Source organism: Dinoponera quadriceps, unplaced genomic scaffold, assembly GCF_001313825.1.
Source record: "Dinoponera quadriceps isolate SergipeBrazil2010 unplaced genomic scaffold, ASM131382v1 scaffold9, whole genome shotgun sequence".
Classification (NCBI taxonomy): domain Eukaryota; kingdom Metazoa; phylum Arthropoda; class Insecta; order Hymenoptera; family Formicidae; genus Dinoponera; species Dinoponera quadriceps.
The window spans coordinates 843,156-863,125 of record NW_014554295.1 but is presented as its reverse complement, the minus strand read 5'-3'; the positions used below and the strand labels follow the sequence as shown (position 1 = coordinate 863,125).

At 39.4% G+C, this 19,970-nt stretch overlaps 1 protein-coding gene across 1 annotated transcript in view; it reads left to right on the top strand.

The window, feature by feature from the left end:
* The first annotated feature begins 4,753 nt into the window (after window positions 1-4,753).
* Window positions 4,754-19,970, top strand: part of LOC106744459 — a 281,560-nt gene continuing 266,343 nt past the window's right edge. Inside the window, exon 1 of the mRNA XM_014619266.1 lies at window positions 4,754-5,031. Within this exon, the coding sequence (XP_014474752.1) occupies window positions 4,947-5,031 (85 nt within the window). The 5' untranslated portion in view covers window positions 4,754-4,946. The remainder of the gene's footprint in view (window positions 5,032-19,970) is intronic.

Here is a 19,970-nt window from a genome sequence, read left to right as displayed (position 1 = left end):
TGCGCCGCGACCGTGCACTAAAAATTAATCGCCATAATTGCGGAGACAAATTTAACGAGACCTTATTGGCGGCATTATCAACTATGCGGTGGTGTTGTTGTGCGAATTAAAGGCGGTATTTTGCGGCGACCGACGATCGTTTGCAGCCGGACAAACGGCAATCGCTCGATGAATTAATCGCGTGACTTTAATCGCAGCGACGTTTAATGACGAATAAATGTGAACTGAATACGGAAATTAATGCCGTTCGCGGCGAATACTACGTACGTAAATCAAGTAATAGCTAGTGGTTGGCATGATATAAATCTCGTGTATATAAGTACATACAAATTAATTAATCGATGAATCGTACTTAAATAATGCTAAAGTAGGCGGAGAAAATACTAACCATTTATCTTTCAATTGAAGCGAAACACACACGAATTTGCGTAGAACGCTTGAAGACCGATTAACTACTTTCTTTTACCATATGCATCCCTATTCGTTTCATCGTCGAAAAATTATGACAATTGATATCGATATTATGAACCAGTGCTGTTTAAGAAAGTATGGAATCGACGATCGTTTGTCAAATTCGAAATGGGTACAAAAGTTAACTAAATTTTGGATCGGTCAGAACTCGTTTTTCTCTCGTGGTCACCACCGGAAACCGTCTTTTCCAACTGGTCGACATGACGGGAAACTTACTCGTTGCAGTCGGAAGTTTACTCTCTGCCGGGGGTAAATTGAACGTAAAAGACCGACGGCAGCGTACTCGTCTAACTGAAATCGGATACGTTTTTTGGGTTTCCATCTGAAAGCCGCCCGACCTTTTCCAGCCCTTTCGCTTTCGTCCTTTGTGCGCGAGCGTTTCTTCCGGATACTTTCAGTTTCGCTTGCTCGTTCTAGATTTTGTCCGTATTCCAGATAAAAGCGACATTTGCGCTTCCATTTTCCGCCTGCTTTCGTTTGTCACATCAATTTTAAATAAACGAATAACTCACTTGATATTTGCAACATAAATTTTGTAAAATATATATGTTAACGCGGATAAAAAATATAATATTAACTAAAAATTAATTTTAATATGGAGAATAATAGATAAAAAGGTCGCTCACGTTACTAACTTGAAGACATCGATTATGAATTATCCTTCCAAACATTAAATATAATTTGACCACAGATATATTCTTATTAATATCAATGAATACATTTTCAAACACTAAATACATAAACGCGATCGTCCACTCTCGAGAATCCGAGACGCGCGAGCACGAGTGAGTTAATTTATGCAAATGCTACATGAACTTTCTGCGTGGCGTGTTAATTAAGATTGAACGATCGTCGTAGCGTGTTAATTAAAGTGTTTCACCGGAGCGCTATACCCTGTTGTTTGCGATGTTCGGTTCGCGGCCAGTAAATGACCGGCATAGACCAGTGCCGGCAACTGTGCGGTTATGCTCAAAGTCACCGCTATTGGCGTTATATTCGCGTCTTTAGTTCATCAACGATGCTCTCTGGTATAAGCGTAACGGACAATTTTCGAGAGTGCGGAGTGAATCAACAATCATCGCGGTGTGCCGATACAGTCGTTACTCGACACTTCTGTGTCCTGTTTCCGTGATGGTTATTCGCACTTCACATTTCTTTTAAATTCCTATACAATTATCCGCGCGACATATATTCTCTATATATACACTACGATTTAAATTATAACCAGCGAAATTTATAAACACACACGAATTTGAGCAAATCGTTGACTTTATTTGAATGTAGTTAATATTCATTTGCGAGAGCAATCTTAAGCCCATTTTAAGCAATCCACATTTTGTGACATAATTCAGAACAGAATTTCACCTGCAATATTACGTGTCGCGCGATAAAGAGAAGAATATACGTATGCGCATATATTTTTGTGCAAATGCAATTCCGATTCTTCGAGATGTTCAAATATTCTTCGGATATTTTCTTGCAAATGGTATCCTGTCTCCGGAAAGAATTTTGTACGGACGATAAACTGTGTACACTTGTACACGCTCGTATTTTTAACCGCGATATCAAAAGATATGTTTGACAAATAATTATGTATAAATAAGTATAATAATTGTATAAGTATAATAATAATAATTTGGGTTTTTTCACTTTATCGTTGATATGGAAGGAAAACTAACGAAGATCGCAATTTGCGGCATATACATCGTATATTATTTCTGGTTCTCGTTTTATAAAGCTTAAAGCATCTGAAGACCATTCGAAATCGGTCGTCCATGACGCGAGTCTCGAGAAATATGGACGCCGTAAAATCGGCGTTAATTAGCGGCGAGCTTTAATTAAACTACCTGCCGACTGGCGTTTTACAAAGCCGTATCCCGGACGCGATTCGATAATTTCCGTTGGGACGTGGGATGCGGTCGAGTAAGAACACATCGACCCCGATGTGATCAAATGTGCTTTGATCGTTATGATACTTTATGATGGTGTAATTAATTAAAACAACATACAGTTACAGGCATGCGTGAATGTCGAGAGAAGTTCCTATAACGATTGAACTGAAAGATCGGCGAACTTTTACAGCAATCTGTATTTCATTATGGAAAATTATGTTTCATTCTTTTTTTTCATGTTGAATGCGTGTTTGCTTTGAGAATTATCTCGTTCAACTTGTACCCCGTACAGGAGTAATCATGGTAAATAGATTTCTTTTTGTAATCATAATTTATTTAGTACAATCGACAGTGAATAATATGTGAAAACACGAGAAGGTTGCATATCATAAACGTATAATATCGTACTTATGAGACATCATGTTATAGATTGGAACAAATTATATAAATCTAATCTTTTTCATTAATCTAATATTTTGCCGAGTCGAAATTTTGGTCTTACATTAATCCTATACATTGCATCTAATTTAAAGAACCAATTTCGAGATATAATGTTACACAAACAATTGTTTTCCTTTGAAATGGTTACTTGTTTTGCCGTTTTTTCTGTATTAAAATTTAAAGAAGGACTTATTCAAGAATGATTTAATACTCGATAATTTCAAATTTTTTATCTGTATTTAATCTTTATTTTTCATTTCAAGAAGTAAGGTATTAATTATGCAATTTACTTAAATCTTTATTTTTCATTTCAAGAAGTAAGATATTAATTATGCAATTTACTTAACTGCAAATAGAATATATGCGACAATATTAAATAATTTAATAAAGACTGAAGAGTAAAATCAAAGTAAAGAGTAAAATCAAATAATTAAATAAAGACTGAAGGGTAAAATTAACAAATAAAATTCAATAAAGGAGCATCATTAGAGATGCAAATAGACAGGAGTAAAACTTACGTAAGATTCTAAATTTCGACTTGGGTACCTGCTTATTTTCGGTAAGTTTGTCAAACGTCCGTCCAAGTCGGAAACATCTTGAATAATATAAAGGATTTTATATACCTAGAATGCATGATATACCATTGCCCGCGTTCTGACGTTCCCACCCTGCCTGCCGCATTCTGTATTTACTGTATTTACTGTCCTTGCTTCCCGATTCAGCATCCTACTCCCGGCTGCTTCGTCATGGCATTCCGGACACTAGCTCTGACACACGTAAACACCGTCCCATCGGAAAAACGCGTGTCAATTAACGCGACGCCGACGAGAGCCCGATTACTTTGCGCGGGAAGCGTGCCGCGCTTTTAGCAAACATATCGCGACGACAAGATGGCCAACGGTCGTTCCACTAGAAATCTGCTCTTTCTAACTGCACTCTGTCGCATTCTCGGTACTTAGAATAAAGTATTATTGCGAAAGTTGTAAAATAGTACACGACTTCCCTGTTCAGCTTTACACGTTCTACTTGTACACGGGTGTTATGTTTTGAATTAGAACACACACTCTATATTCCATACATACACAAAACGCGCGTAAAACTAAACATATATATTTATATTTTCGACATGTACATTAATTGAGTATGCATTCACTATTCGATGGAAAATAGGCAGAGAAATCAAGATCGCACGAGAGTACAGGTAGTGCAGTTGAAAAGTGCGAGTCGTAGTTCTATAATTCTCCGTGTCCGACGGGGGCGTAAGTTGTAACGTACAGATTTTATCTCTCGAGTTATACATCAAACTTGTCGATGCACGTCGTAGTATGTACGTCGTTCGGCGGCTTGAGACGTAGCGTAACACTCGGTCACGTAAAAATATGTGATGCACGGGAATGACTTTGTGAAGGTCGAAGGAATGTTTTGATAGCGTCTATTGTTGATCGTGCGTTCATCGAATGCGGGCGTCCTTCCTCGGCGGGCGCCAAGGGCGAATAGGAGGTTGCGGGGGTAAGCTTATCGCTTTGCCGATTGTTTTGCTACTCTCGCTATGTTTTGAATCGACGGGAGACGCGCACACCGTGAAATACGTGCGTCGGTGCGTTAGTTATTGTTAGTTCCATAGTTTCTTATTCTTTTCGCTACGGCAGTGTACGGCCGAAAAATGACTATATAGCACGAGTTTCCAAGCGGAATCTAATAGTGTAAACAAAGTTACGCGCAGTATTTATGTTATATCATCTAATATACAGCATCTTCATGAGTAAAATAATTTTAATACTGCGATTGTTTCGGGCTGGGCGATTAAATTCTCATGATGTTTTCGATTTGCTGATCGATTCGATTTGCACGTTCCGGCTCAGGCGCGTTCCAATAATGTTTGCAATAGTTCGAGTTACGTATACTATAGTTTGCAATACTGTTGAGATTAGCGGAACGCTGCCCGAGTTGAGCAAATCGAAAACGCCGTTAGAATATGTTACCCAGAATGCATTTCGCGAGCGAGCGACTACAGTAGTCCTCAGTAGCGAAGAGATTAAAGTATTTCGTGCTCTCGTCGGTATCGCGTCTATTAACACGCATTTCTCCGCTCGAATCGTGTGTGTCGCGAGTGTCAGTGCCACGAACGAGTGAGTACCCGGGATGCTACGACGAGCAGTCTGGAACATGATGCTGGATAGAGAAGCCAGAACGCGGAGGGGCAGTATTACTGTGTATATATTTCGAGGTATGTTTTATAAATCATTTATTACTCAGAGCATTGAACAAACTTAGCGAGACTAAGACGATACTCGAGTCGGGATTTAGAATTTAGTGCGAGTTTCGCGAGTGATATTATTTGTATTTCTACAACAATAACGATCTTTGCATCTACAGCTCTTTTTTGACTTTTCTGAATCTCCATGTCTTAATGAAATTTCAAAATTTCTGAGTTTTATCGAATTAATATGTTGCTTATTGAAAAATTAATAATAATATTTAAATGTAAATAGAATACTGAGATAATATAGAATATCATGTAGTTTTTGAATAAATTCTTTACTTTTTAACATGGAAAAGAGTAAGTAGTAAGTAACCATGTTTAGCATAAAAAAATAATTGTCTATTTAACGTTATGCTTCAAGATTTTCCATACGTCGACTCTTCAAATTTAACAAAACAGAGTTTACAGAGTTAATGTAGAATGAAAATTTCGACTCAAGTTATTGAAGCTCAACTGAATTAGTATCTGCGCAAAGATGAAAACACAAGAATTAACAAACATAAGTTTAAAACATCGTTTTCGCTTGGTTCTATGTTGTATATATAGTCTGTATTTTAAGATCAACGAAATTACGAGAGAGAGGGAGTAACTTTACATTTACAATCGCACATACCGATAGTCACGGCGCGCGCGGAAATTCCGATTAAGCGCGTCCTCCGCAATTTCGCAAAAATTCAGACGTGCGTGGCAGTCTCCGGATTCCGTTTCCTCCACGTTTCCGGCTAATTAACGCCGCTTACCCAAGCTATTGGAATGCCATATTCGTGGACGTGTAAGCGGACACATAGCGCGCATTCGCATGCTTCGCGCGTATTCCAGAATTGTACGAAACGGATCGGTTCAGTCGTTGTCGGTGCAATCGGCGGTACGACATTAAAGATTACGAGAATGCGAATGCTCCGATTCGCGTATGGCGTAGACAAACATTGGATAATCGGTCGTTATCAAGTGACGATACAATCTACGCTCGCTTCCATATTGACGCTTAAAATAACACGATCTTTTTCCTTTTGCTCGACGATATAATTTTCATATAAATTTTTTAAATATTATTGCATGATATATAAATATACCACGATGAAATATTGTAACACGTAGGTATGAGTATTATTTCTGCTCGCTGATAGTTTATTATTTGTTTTAATATTTTTTTTCTTATTATCAACTTTAGGTAATGCACTTTCGTGTAAAGCTAACGCGGCATTAGATAGTTCCTATTTCAATCGACATGCAATTTACGCGAGTTCGTTAAATTGGGAAAAGAGGAAAAACTGGCGCAAAGGCTGTATCGACGGTTTTTCGGTTAATTGACTGTCGGCCTACTCCGCAACATCGGCAGGATATTTGCCACACGTTATTTACACACGCACACACGTCCGGCATGGAGCGTGTGATTCCTTGGAACATTTTCGCGAGCAACAGCACGTAGTGGCGCTCACGCTGGAAGCATTGACCCGTTATGTAGTGTCCTACGGATCATTATAACTCGAGAGATACCGGTATATAACGTCTTTCCGTCACATATGTGCTCTGCTTCCTGTGCTCTTTCTCGTAAGTAGGTCGAAGAATATCGATTGTGCATGCACACGTTTACGCGCCCACGTGTGTGCATACGTTTGCGCGCGTACGTGGCCGTGGCAAAGTGTGCGTGTGTCGAGAATTGGACATGGGAGTACCGCGTTCATATCTCGAAATTCAATTTCGAGTGATACACATCGGTACACGCGCGCAGTTTATATATCGTCATCGCGAGATGGTAGGATCGCGCGCTTCGAATTATACGGGTCGGCCTGTTTTACTCCTTCCCTAATTCCCAGGATGTAAAAGTATCTACGCGAATAAAAGCGAAGGAGGCAGCCCGAATTCTCTCGTTGAGTTTTTTCTAATTCCTTTTTTTAGTTCGCGGTTTTCCACATTTTCTTCCCTGTCACAACGAGCAGAATTCGTTGAACGAAATTTCTGAGTCAGGGAAATACATTCGATTTTTCGCAAATTTTACGTGAGATTTTAACTTGCTGAAAATGAATTTAAATGGAGAACGGTAGAAATGGTTTTCGTATCGGTTCTTTATCACATTGGATTTCGTCGATATTACTGTTCGAGAAGATGGGAAGAAATCACAATTGTTATTGTAGGAGTTATTTCGAAACTGCATTAGAATGAAGTAGCACATTAAACATTTAAAGAATATTCATGGAATATTGACAGAAGTCTATATTTTATACGGATTAGATTACGCTGAGCGCAAAATATGATGAACAATTAACTTACCGTTCCAGATTACGTTACGTACATAGCTTTCATATAATTTAATAGCGCGTCGGGACGCTTCATTTCGTATCATAGGATTATAGGTAAACCATAAAAATAGATGGTCGTAGCTCGGCTCTCGATCGCGATCCCCTTTAAAATTGATTCCGACATCGCGCGACGTGGCACAAAAAGCGGCAGCGGATCGGTTTTGCCGCGGGCTATTCCTCTTCGTCCCCGTCGTTCGCGTGTCTCGACGCGTTTCTTCTCACCGTTTTATATAGACAAATTAATTTTCCGTTGGAACGCGCAGCGTCGTCGGCGCTTTTTGCCGCCGGTCGTGATTTAGGGGAAGCTGGCGAACGACACGTTCCGTTTTATGAAATTTTTGGGTCTTGTTAGTGGGCGCGGGTGATTCACGACTTGATAAGAGCTTGGTTACTTGTACGGCGAGTGGATTTCATTTCAAGATCCAATTCATGCTTCGTCAAATTCACAAACTGGATTATTATATTTATTCACACTTTGCCGTCCGCACGTTTCATCAGGATTTTTTTGTTTGACGCCGGCGGTTTTTCGAGGTTTTCGGGAGATCATAAATCGTCAGTTCTCATCAGTTTTCAATCCTGTCCCGTTATTTTCATGAAATTTCGAGGATATATATAATGAATGTAACATTTTTTTGTATTATATATTTATTTATTTATTAATATTTTATTGGGTATTTAGTATTTCTCTTTTAGATGATATGAAAGCAAAACAATCTCCGAGATGTAACGCGACTCCACAAGACTTACACATTAAATTTGTTGTCCTTCTTTTTTTTGTTTTTGGAACATACATGGCACTTTCTTCGTTTTCGTTTGTCGGTTTCGGAAATTTGTATTAGCTGGTGTTGCTTTAGCTGACCGGAAAGTCTGTCGATCGAATCATGATGTCTGTAACTTATTGTTACTTAAACAGAACACAAACAGAACACCAACAGTACACAATCAGAACACAAACGGCACCACAGTGCTGTCACCGGCCTTTGCGTGATAGTTTTGCGCACGACACCAACGTGGTGTCGTCGGCCTTTGCGCGATAGTTTTCGCGGGACACCAACGTGGTGTCCCCGGACGGCATAGTGTTAATAACGCTTAACGTAAAAGGTTGATATTATTAAAAATAAAAGAAGATTAGAAGAAATTTGTGTTTCCTGGCTCGACGTGACAAGGTTCGATATTTTAATAAACAATTGTCAAATACTAAGACAATCATGAACAATTTATAAACTTTAGCGGAAAGAATACACAAAATGGATATATCACAATATCTCGATAATCAAAGCTGTTTACATATGTATCAATGATCCTTTAATTTAATAATATAATTTTATACTTGTAAAGTAACGTTGTAATCATATAGTGGATAAAGATAATTCGGGAAATTTTTCTTAATGAATAGGAAAAAGGTTGTTTACGTTTAGAAACCACCAAGGCATACTATCGTGTTCCAAGTTTACATATTGCACGAGTCTCGAGTTCTATATATTTATCCGATCCGGAGTCGTGAGCACAAGCGCAATTTGAATTAGGTGCGCGACCATTTGCTGCAATTTCAGGCCGATACCGCAGTTTCGCGGCAGCGAAGTCTCGCGGCAGCACCATAGGGGACGCGACGTAAAGTGACGTGTGGTCGTGGTATATATTCCGCACGTTGATTAGCACGGAATCGTAATTAACCGCGTTTCTCCTATCGATTAGTATCCGTGAGGTGAATAAGTCGTAAATGAGTGTTCGATAAGCGAACAATAAGTGAGTATAATAGAACAGTTACGAGGAGACGTCGGCTTCGAATCGAGGTTGGTGAGTCATTCGATTGTTATTAACATGGTTCCCGGTTTTCTACTGTTTTTCGAATTACAACCTCGTTCTTTTAGATCGACGTATTAACATAATTGTTGGCAATACCGAGTTGATAGTTTCGCTCAAAATAACCGTATCCGTTCGCGCACGACAGGCGAGATTTTTCACACGCATTGCCTAGCCGTTCGTTAATTATCGGATTGGTTCATTTTACATCAGCGCAAAAATAGTCGCGCTCGAAGTCGAAGGATCGCTGGCTCCATTGTATTTGTCGACAATGGGATATTGTCGGCAACAAACTCCTTCCGTCCTTTTCGTTTCTTTCCTCCCTCCTTCTCCGTCTTTTCTCCGTCCGTTCGTTTTCTTTTCCGCCGTGGCGCCTTTGTAACTCGCGAAAAAGTTACGTCGCTCTCTCCTAATTGAAACTGCAATCAGTCCATGCAAATAGTCCCCTGCAGACGCATCCTTCCGTGTTAAAGGCGCAAACAGGAAAGTCGGGAAGCCGGCCAAGGCACCCTTGTTCCTTTAAACTTCACGTGCCATTCCATTAGGATGATTGCATGTCGAGCGTGTCGATGTAAATAGTTCTTAGTTGTACAGCCTGTTACAAAGAAGGGTTAAAGAGCTGCGATACTCACTTAAAGCTGTAACGGTGCTTTATACGTTGACTTTCATTTTCCTACTTCTCATTTTCCCGGTTGAGTGGTGAAAGAGAATATACGTTCTTAAATTTGATTTTACATTTTCACAAAGGTGAAATATAAATATACGATATTAAGAGAATTGTTTCATTAAAATTTGTAGCTATACAAAGTAATGGCTCACAAACATGCAGTGTAATTATCAAAAAATTTATCAAATTTCTGTGCACTAAAAATTGGTGATTTCTCTTTTTAAAAATGAAAGTTGCATTCCAATATATTTTAAAATCCAATTCGATAAAGGAGATTAACATCGGTTTTTATTTTATGAATATTGATCGGTCAATCAATATCATGCAGCGTTGTACAGTGAAAGTGCGCGTTACGGACGAAAAGTGCGAAGAACGTTCGCGGCAACTCGGGTTCGATATCTTTCCTGTTTCGAGCGCGGTGTTCAATCGAGGTCGCCCTTCGGTCGGCGACGGTAATCGAGTCTCCATCGGGGCTCGCTAATCACCGGACTTCGATTGCGATTCGTCGTTATCCTGAACGATTTGTCCGCGCGGTGAGTGGCGCGCGCGAGCGCGGCCACCTGTTGCTTTCGCAGCGTGCGAGGAAGAAAGCCCGCGATAATTATTATGGCGAATACACCAGCAGCCCTCTCTCGCTCGCTGCCTCCCTTTCTTTTTATCCAGCCGCCACGAGTGAACCCCCTCCATGAGACCATCCCCTTCGTATATACTCCATTTTCCTTCGTTTCCGCTCTCCCCCGTGTTACTTCGTTACCCCTCATCGCGTTATTATTTCTCTTGCTCTCTTCATCGCGACGCGACGCCATGCGTGGACAAAAGGCGAGCAAACGCTTTGGAAAATTCGCCATGAAAAGAGCAACGACAGCAATGTCGAGCGGATGCATCGAGGAGGATAATAATACGTCGCACGAGCAGCGGGATATTAATTGCGATTAAACGGGGTAATGGAGAATTAACCTGATTTTTTGTTGTCGAACTTTTTCCACAGACATATTCTATGCATAAATATTTACACGATTAACCAGTAAGAATTAATAAGAACGATGGGTTAATAATATTTACCATTAATATATATACATGAAATGTGCTTTTGCTTAATTTTTGAGACGTGTTTAATATTTATCTGAATATCTAAATATATATAGTTATTTAGTTAACAAACATTTTTGAAAGAGGATAAAGCGCGGATATATATTTTTCTTATACTTTAATATTTCTCTCTCCTCCTCGAATTTCTCCTTCTTTAGTATTCTCTTCTATATCACTTATTATATTAGATCTTTTGCATAATTATTCAATGTCGATACTCCTGTCATAGTCACAGATAGTTCTATTTCGTGTGACAATCGCGCGGAATCGATACGATGGTAGTACAAGCGTGCCTTGCAGCGATAGAAGGAAGGGAGAGCGTGATTGTGCGTTTGACGTCTTATCATTGGTGAATGTTGGCCATTGAAACGCTCCTTAATCGATAGGCGTTTCCCGAATCAGCGGGTCGCTGGGCACCCAGCGTTGTATCGGCTTGCAACGCACGGCTCGCGATATCTCGGTATTATAAGGCCGAAACAATGTGCCGCATGCGAATGCACTTGCCTCGCGTGTGAAACTGGAGAAATACATTCGCGGTCGCGGTGAATTGTTAACGAATGTTCTTGAGAGAGTAACGCGTGATTTAACATGGCTATGGTATAATATGCAGGAATGTATCAAATACTCGAGAGTTTAATAGGGAGTAATTTATATCTTTTTGAAATATGAGAATTTATTAGTTGTATTGCGTTTATATCATCTATGCATTTCCCAAGAGAGAGTTTTGATTAAATGAAAGTAAAAAAGATATAAAAGTGAGAATAAAATAGCAATTAGAAGTACAACATTCGGGAAATTATTAGAAATTTGTAAAATTAAAGAATTCCGAAGTAATAAGTTTCACGTTTACAATGTGCATTTATATAATACAATAGATAAATTTAAAATATGTGTTAGATAAATAAGGATGATAAAAGTTCGGATAAAAGAGGAAAGTCAGGTAATCAAAACGACAGAAAAAGATTATAGAATTCTGATTTTTTGCATTTTATGAGCACATCTCCAAGATGATTAAAGATTAAAAATTTAAGATTCGTGCTTTTCATCTTCATCTTTATAAAAAAAATAATGGTTCTAGGTAAATGGAATTTAAAATCGAAAGTCGTAAGTATGAGTTTTTTTTACGACCAGCGAAGCGAATACGAGAAAAGAACAGTCCCGAGCTGCTTTTAACGGAGAAATCTTTCAGTAACACCGAATATCACGATCTTACAGCACTCGCTGCTCTCATATTTGCTATTTGACCCGACATAGCTAATCTTTCCGCTGAACGCGATATTACACGACCAATGGGGAAAGCGGTGATTCCGGTATTAAACGCCGCGCGTTTAATCTTCACTCGTTCGAACCGAGAGAGACGCTGACACGGTAGAGAAGCGTAATGAAACAGGCGGAAATAAAAAGGACGTTACTGTCAAGATCTGAAAATAATCCGGAAGATGGGGAGGAGGCGGAGGAAGAGGACGATGAGGGAATAGAAGTGGAAGAACGGGAATAGTAGAGTGTACGGATTCTCCCTTTCGCGCAATTAAAATTTCCATTTCTCTCTTACGCGGTCGGCTTTGTTTTCCTTCTATCTATTCGGGATCGCGGCATCAAAGGGAGATGCCTTGTGCCGCGGTAATAATAACAGCCCCCTCAAAAAGCGCTTTCACTGTAACGAGTCACAGGATTTAAACCGTTCTCTTCGTTAATTGGCCTGTCGCTGCGCCCAGTTGCGCCCAAGCTTCCCATAGTACTTCGAATAATAAAATGCGATTGCGCGCGGTCGGCCTCCGCGTACGGCGAATGCTGCCATTAGCTGTTTGACGTTTAATCCCGAGGAATACTGGAAATTAGATGAAAGAAACGCGATTAATTAATCACACGGCGCATCGACGCGACCGATCGGGCGAAAATCGTCTGTCGTATTGCTTGGACGTTATTTATCGGTCTGTCGAGGTATTTCGAACTAACGCTACGTGATACACCCGTTGCCCCGCTACATCCGACATTGATCCTGTTTATTAACGTCAGCTCGGAAAAAGCCCATGTTTATCGCGACCGGTTTGCACAGCTGCGGGATGTTTAACTTTCGTCTCGTTTTCGACGTTTGAAAATGTTTTATCCGCGATCGAGGTGACCTGGAAATTAATTCGCGAGTCGCGCGCCTTTGATCGGGTGAGAGCTTGCGGTATTTATAATTGTTACCTCAATAAACACGAAAATTACACGGCTTGCAAATTATATTGTCGCGACGGTGTTCCCGAGACACGCCGTTTTTATCATATTGTCGACGCCATTATTTTGTTATGCGAGATCACGCCCGGCAACGTCGTTCGAAAATCCGCCACTGTCCCGAGAAATTCTCCTTTGCGCTTCACAATACTTCAGGCGTAAAATTTACGGGCGAAAGTATTCCGGGTGCGAAACTTTCTTCTGTCTGAATCAGCTCGCAACGCGCGGCTGGAGCGCGAGTAGAACAGACTATGCTGTATCAGACGGTAAAGATAGGATTGGCGCGGAGCAAAAGGACAAAGGAGCGAACTCGCGGAGGATACACACAGATAGACTCGCTGGCGAGCCAATTAAGTCCGAAAACCCTCTTCCGCTTTTCTAGTCTATTCACGTTCAAGAAATTGCGGACGATTGTGAATCTTCCTTGCCATTATGTCACTTCTTATTTCGAGTGTTTCGCGTATGTCGCGAAATCTAACCGCGAAAAAAAAAACGCGAAGCCTAAAAAACGCGAAACCCCAAAGAAAATGCGAAACCTAAAAAAAGGAAACCTAAAAAAATGCGAAACCTAAAAAATGAAATCTAAAAAAAAAACGCGAAACCTAAAAAATCGTCATTAACGATCCTTCGGTTGTTCTTCCTACCTCTATCTCGAGTTAAGTATACATTTTTTATCGTGACTGCACGGTTTATTTTCTACGGAAAGTGAAGCGATAAATTTGACGAGATGCATCAACTTCGGATTGTGCCGTTGTATTGGAATTTGTTTATGTCTCCTCTTTTGTCATTCTGTTCGTTTGTTGATCTGAAAATTTATACGTTTACACGTGATATTCATGATTTTCATTACAGGGTGATTTCGTTTTTTTCATACCAGGGAGAAAAACCTGGTGATAAGCCGCATTTGCGAAATAAACACGTTCATGTTTCGTTTATCCACTCTCCCTGTTTGTTCCGATCAATCATCTATCGATCGAATCCTCTTAAACAGAAAACCTGAGTAATTAAGAATCAATGTTTTTTGCTAGTTTTGAAGTTACGTACATGCGACATATATCTAATAAATATTCTGGAAAAATTAATTGAGAATTGAGAAAAAGGAATAAGAAGATAGAAAATACATATATAGAGAATACATATACATATATTTTATTATGTACGCGTAATCTTCGTTTGTGCGATTATTAAATGTAAAATAAAGTTATAAAGTTGAAACTTTACAAGCGGGAAGCAAAACGACGATATGATCACGAATAACAATGTAAAAATAACAATGAATAAATTAACTTGCGCAATAAAATCATTGGAGTGGAAAATTTCCAAATTAATCAAATGCGAGAGAAATGAAGAATTAAACTCGCAGAACGATATCATACGCGGCAGCGTTTTCATGTACGTAATTATACGTGTATACGTAATAATACGTGCGTCATTACATAGTACGCGTTTCACGCTACGTTTTCTTGCGACATAAATATGACGGCAACGCAGCGCTCGATTATACCGGCCTATTTCGCTCTCAGATTCTCTGCGGGTGGTGGTACGACGAGATGAAGGAGGACGGTTCATTATTGTCACGAGGATGAGAGGGGGAACGGAAACGCGGAAGAACGTCTTGCGAGATATAGGGTGCGTGACATCGCCGGTAACTTTGCATTTGGGTCGTCTGATAGCTACGCGCTTATGTGCCTCGCACGATTAATAAAGGAGAAGAGCTCTTATCGTATATCATTAGATCTGAAATCGATATCAGGGAAGGAGACAGCCCTACATACACATACATGTACATACATGTATATACCCTGCACCGCCGCAAGTTGATCGATTCTTGTTACAACAAAGGGTGACATTTCTTGCTGCTGCTTATAAAAGCCCTATAGTTTCCGGCATAAAATCGTGGGTACTTGCAAATTAAGCATCGGGTCACAAGGGATTATATCGAATGAATTATATCGGATTAAGAATATCGATGGTGGAACGAGTGAAATTATCCTTAGGGAGGATTAATAACGACGTAGATTGTAAGTTTATTAAATATTCATATTTTAGTCGGCAGCTAGTGTTAAACTTGGTTTTAATTCGTTGTCTCTCTTCCTCCACCTTCCCTATCACTCTCTCTGTCTCTATTTGTTTCCACCTCTCTGTTAATATTTTAAATCGAGATCTTCGTTTGGACTTTTTGTCTTTAACATATTACCTGTCAACACCTTATATCATACGATAAACCGCCGATTGAACACCCGTGTGTCGATTCCCCGATTAAATAACATCCGCTAATCCGAGGGACGGAGCAGTGTGAGAGAGTGTTGCGAAGTATATCGCGGATTGCAAGTACCGAGAATGGCAGATCGCCTCGCGGCGATAAAATAATCGCTTACGGAGCGACGTGCGGTCGCGCGAGTCTGCTGATCTTTGAGGGTTCGACAAAGTTGGGGCGGTAGTGTTGGTGGCGGCGGCGATGGTGGTGGTGAGCTGGCCGCGGCTGCACTTCCTTCGAGATTAGGGCACGAGCGCACCCCTTAGGGCAACACTGAGATGAACCGAGATGAAAGATTGATAAGAGGCGGTTGAATGATGTACGAACGAGAGACAGAGAGGATCGATCGGGTCGACACCGAGAGTTTATTTGATTTGGGGAGGTTGCCGATAGATCCTGAGAGGCGCGACAGTGATGTCTTTTGGCATGAACGAGCTGCCTCGGGCTGATAGACTCTTGAAACCTCATCATGAATATAACGCGAACGTGTTTTGTTATTTATTATTATAGTGATATATCTATCATTATAGCAGTTTATCGTTGTTCAACAATGCTTCGTGTATGTTTTCTCGTAATTATCTTTTGGATGGTAACTTTTCAGTACATTTATTTTTGCTTACGAATACGTGTAAAAATGTATATACGATAATCTTAGGTGGGGAACTAGGGTGGCTAATTGGAGATTATAATTTAATTTAAATTTAAACGTCTTTTCTAATTTTAATATGTATTTCGTACGACAATAGAAAGTATCATAGAATTTCAGAGAAATCGCTAGCAGTATTATATATTTTTATCACATAAATAGAGATATCGGAAATAAAATTGTTCCTCACGACGTGATCATTAACGGTACAGATTGATCGATAATAATATATTGCAATTAAACAATGTTTATCGTGGTTATCAAAAATTTGGAAAGTTCCTTTCGGCCGTCGAGGGCGAACCCGATAAGCGAAAGAGATTTCGTTCGCCGCAAGTTTCGATCTCTTCGTGATCCGCTGTGTAATCGTTTCCTCCTCGCTTCGGCTTTCAGTAACAAAGCGATTCCTTCGATGCCAGTTATATTTACCAACTTCCGCTGCAACCGGTATCAGAGAAGCGGGTAGAAAACGGAAACTCTTCCGCCGCATTGCTTTCCCTTTACGTGCGTCGGCCAACATTATAGTCCGTTGCACAAGCCTGCCATTTCGCAGCGCGTAGTCGATATGATGGCCTTTCGATAACCGCGGTAGCGAGAGCAAGATTAAGCTACCAGCAAAAGTAGGGAAAGAGGAAACGGTGAGGTGGAGGAAAAAAGAGACAGGGAGGATGGACGAACTGCAACGAGGACGGATTGCCGTTTTATGAAGACAATAACGATATTTCCCGTATTCTTATTATTCTCGATATTGCTTGTTATCTTAGAATGTCAAGTTATCAATATTACTGCCGCTATAAATAGCAGGAAATGGCAGCTGAATCTTTAAAAACGACGTTTTATTATTCCTCTATTCTTTCATTAACATATATTATTAATTAAATATGTTGAGTACATATTCAAACTAATCACCGTGAAATTCCTCACCGCTCGCTGGCCCTTGTTTAACGTCTACTCGCGGGTCGCTGATCGAATTTCCCTTCCATCGTCTCAGATTTTTCCGTCGCAGCCACTTTTGTAATTCTTTCCTATTTTCCTGTCTCTTCGTTCGTATCTATCTCTCGTCTCCAAACCACCAGCTCTTTGCTATTGTCCGCCATTGTTGGCGGTACGTGTGCATCGCGGAAAGCGAATTCCTTCCATTGTACGATACACGGAGAGTAATTCGAACACGAAAAGGGCCTCTTGCCTCATCCAATCGTTCTTCCAGATTGAGGAAATCGAAAAGTTGATGCAACCGCGATCCAATTTCTGTCGATGTACTGTTAACTGGTAACTTTATTTACAACCATTGACTGTCGAGAAACGTTGTGGGAGACGAAAATTAATTAACACAGTCAATTTGAAGGCGCAGTTATAAAGGAATAGAGGAAACATGTAAAATAACCGTTAATTTTTATTTCCTTTAAAGTAACATCACAGTAATTCATTTTTAATAATCCCTTTATTTTATAATTGCAGTTGGAAATAAATATATTGTCCAAGAATAAATTCAGTGCAAAGAATTAAGCGATATCTAAGTAATGAGAAATATTTAAAAAAACTGTAGTTAATTGTATCTTCGCGCAGTATTTCAAAGTTTACTTTTCGAAGACCGTTTAATTAGTGCAGCATGCATTGCCTCTGATATTTAATATTTTCTCTTATGATACGCAAACTTTCACAGAAGAGACATTAATTATAAAATATGATACGAAGGTTACCTCATATATCTCGGATGTGTTTTCAAAGTTTTGTAAAAAAGAAATATAGTATCTCACATTATAGCTGTTTCGTTTCTTTGTCAAACGCCGGGGACAGTTACTTCTCTTCGCGCAAGGTGACATTTGACGTTCGAAAGAGTATCGTTGTACAGAATCAATACGCCGTCGTGGCAAAGGCGGCCACAAAATTAATTACTGCATTAATTAACATTTTGCCCTCACAAAGTGTTTGGCCCGCTCTTTGTAGCAGCGCCGATCGCATCGCGCGCACCGCAGAATTTTTAATTTTACCCGTGAAATACCCTGATTACTGATAAGAACGAGTATGCGAACGGTACAAAACGCGAACGTGATCAAAGGAAAACATATTTTACTCCGCGCTAGTGGAGGACTACATAGACTTACCGTATCTTCGGTAATACTCGGAAATAGAACAGAAACTGGGTTGTACTCGAACAGAATAATTTTATTTCACCGGCGCAATATTACTCTCATCCTCTTTCTTTCTGAAACTTTTCCGTGACAAAAACTATTTCATTTATTAAATAATATGTTTTTATTGCAATCTTTACCGTTTATATATTTTTCCTAATTTATAGTTGGTTTATTAATACTAAATAGCCTGCAATTAAAAGATAATATTAATAGATTTACTGGCGACGTCGGTAGATAAAGTTAAGATTGATTTTTATATCTATGTTTTTATATCTATTATTTATATATTTATCAGACGATGTGACGTATAAGAAATATAAAAAAAGTACGGGTCCAATTTGTTTGTCTTTATTATCTAAAAGAAATTTGTTACGTTTATCGTAAATGATTAGCATTAAAGTTGGATAATTTTATTAATGAATAGGGGTGTTGCTTAATCCGCAGGTTACGAGATCAGATCTTGTAGCGTTTTAACTTAAGACAATTAATATCCGACTGATAACACGTTCCTCTTTCTCTCGCACGTGCGATGATAAATCATGGCAAACGATTAAAGTTATCGCGCCGCGGGGAATTGATAGCGTGCGCAATACTAACATCGAGATTCGTTCACGCGAAAATCAACTTCTTCAAGAATGAGACGTAGTTTCTTTATCCACCTGCTTCTTTGGTCGTCATGCGAACGAACGTTCGCTACGAACGGAATCCATTCTGGAATATCCTCGTACCATAATAGTGCGGAAAGAGTAGGGAGAAAGAGAGAGAGAGAGAGAGAGAGAGAGAGTGAGAGAGAGCAATCACCGAAGAAGAATATTTAATGGCTCTTGAAAACTCCGCGTAAATTCATAGCGAACGGGACTAATGCACGTTGTTATTGGGATGTACGCAGTTATCGATATTGCCTGTGTCGTCGAGACGCCAGTGCGACGACGCCGAAGATGTTCGGGAAATTGCGCGAGCCTGCGACCCGTATTCTTGCCGATAACCTCGGAGATTTACTGTTATTCTTACCTGGCGAGCGCGAGAAATCATACCAGGCATTCCGCCGAAGCACGGAATCTCGCTAGCGAAACAGGAAATGCGCTTTTATTTCATTCGATTTGACGGAATTTATATTTACTCGCTGATATGCTGCGATTCTGTCCCGTTACATAGCATTCTTCTTTAACTTAATAGACTTCTCAGATATCCTTAATATTAAAGTGAGTCGAGAGACTCGAGTAGAATTACATTTGCGTTTTACCTTTTATAACGGACGTTGCATAATTTCAGATGTAAGAAGTTGTATAAATATAAAAATTCAATTTTCGCGTCATTATGTAGTCCGTAATCTACGACGATGCTTGAAATTTGTTCGTCGTAATATCTCTTTAAGATTTCGCGAAATATATATGAGACGTATAATAATGATGAGTCCGTCATTACAAGCATTTTACTAATAAATATTTTACAATTATGTTACTGTAATCTTCAGAAAAATTTTCAAAATTAAATTTATTTATTGAGAAAGCTTAAAGCAGAGCAAAGTTTTTATATATTTATGTTCTGTAATGGTGATACGTAAACTTCTTTAAAACTTTAAATACTGATTTTTTTCCTTTAAGAAATGGCGAATTATCTTTATTATATATAATGCTTTATATAGTCGTGCAAAAATAATTTATGAAAATTACGCACACTTCCATTTAGTAAAGATAGATTCGATATATCGAAGGGATTGGCAAACAAGATACAGATATCTGACATATCCGCTTTGAATATCACATACGATAGATTAGATAGGAAATTACAT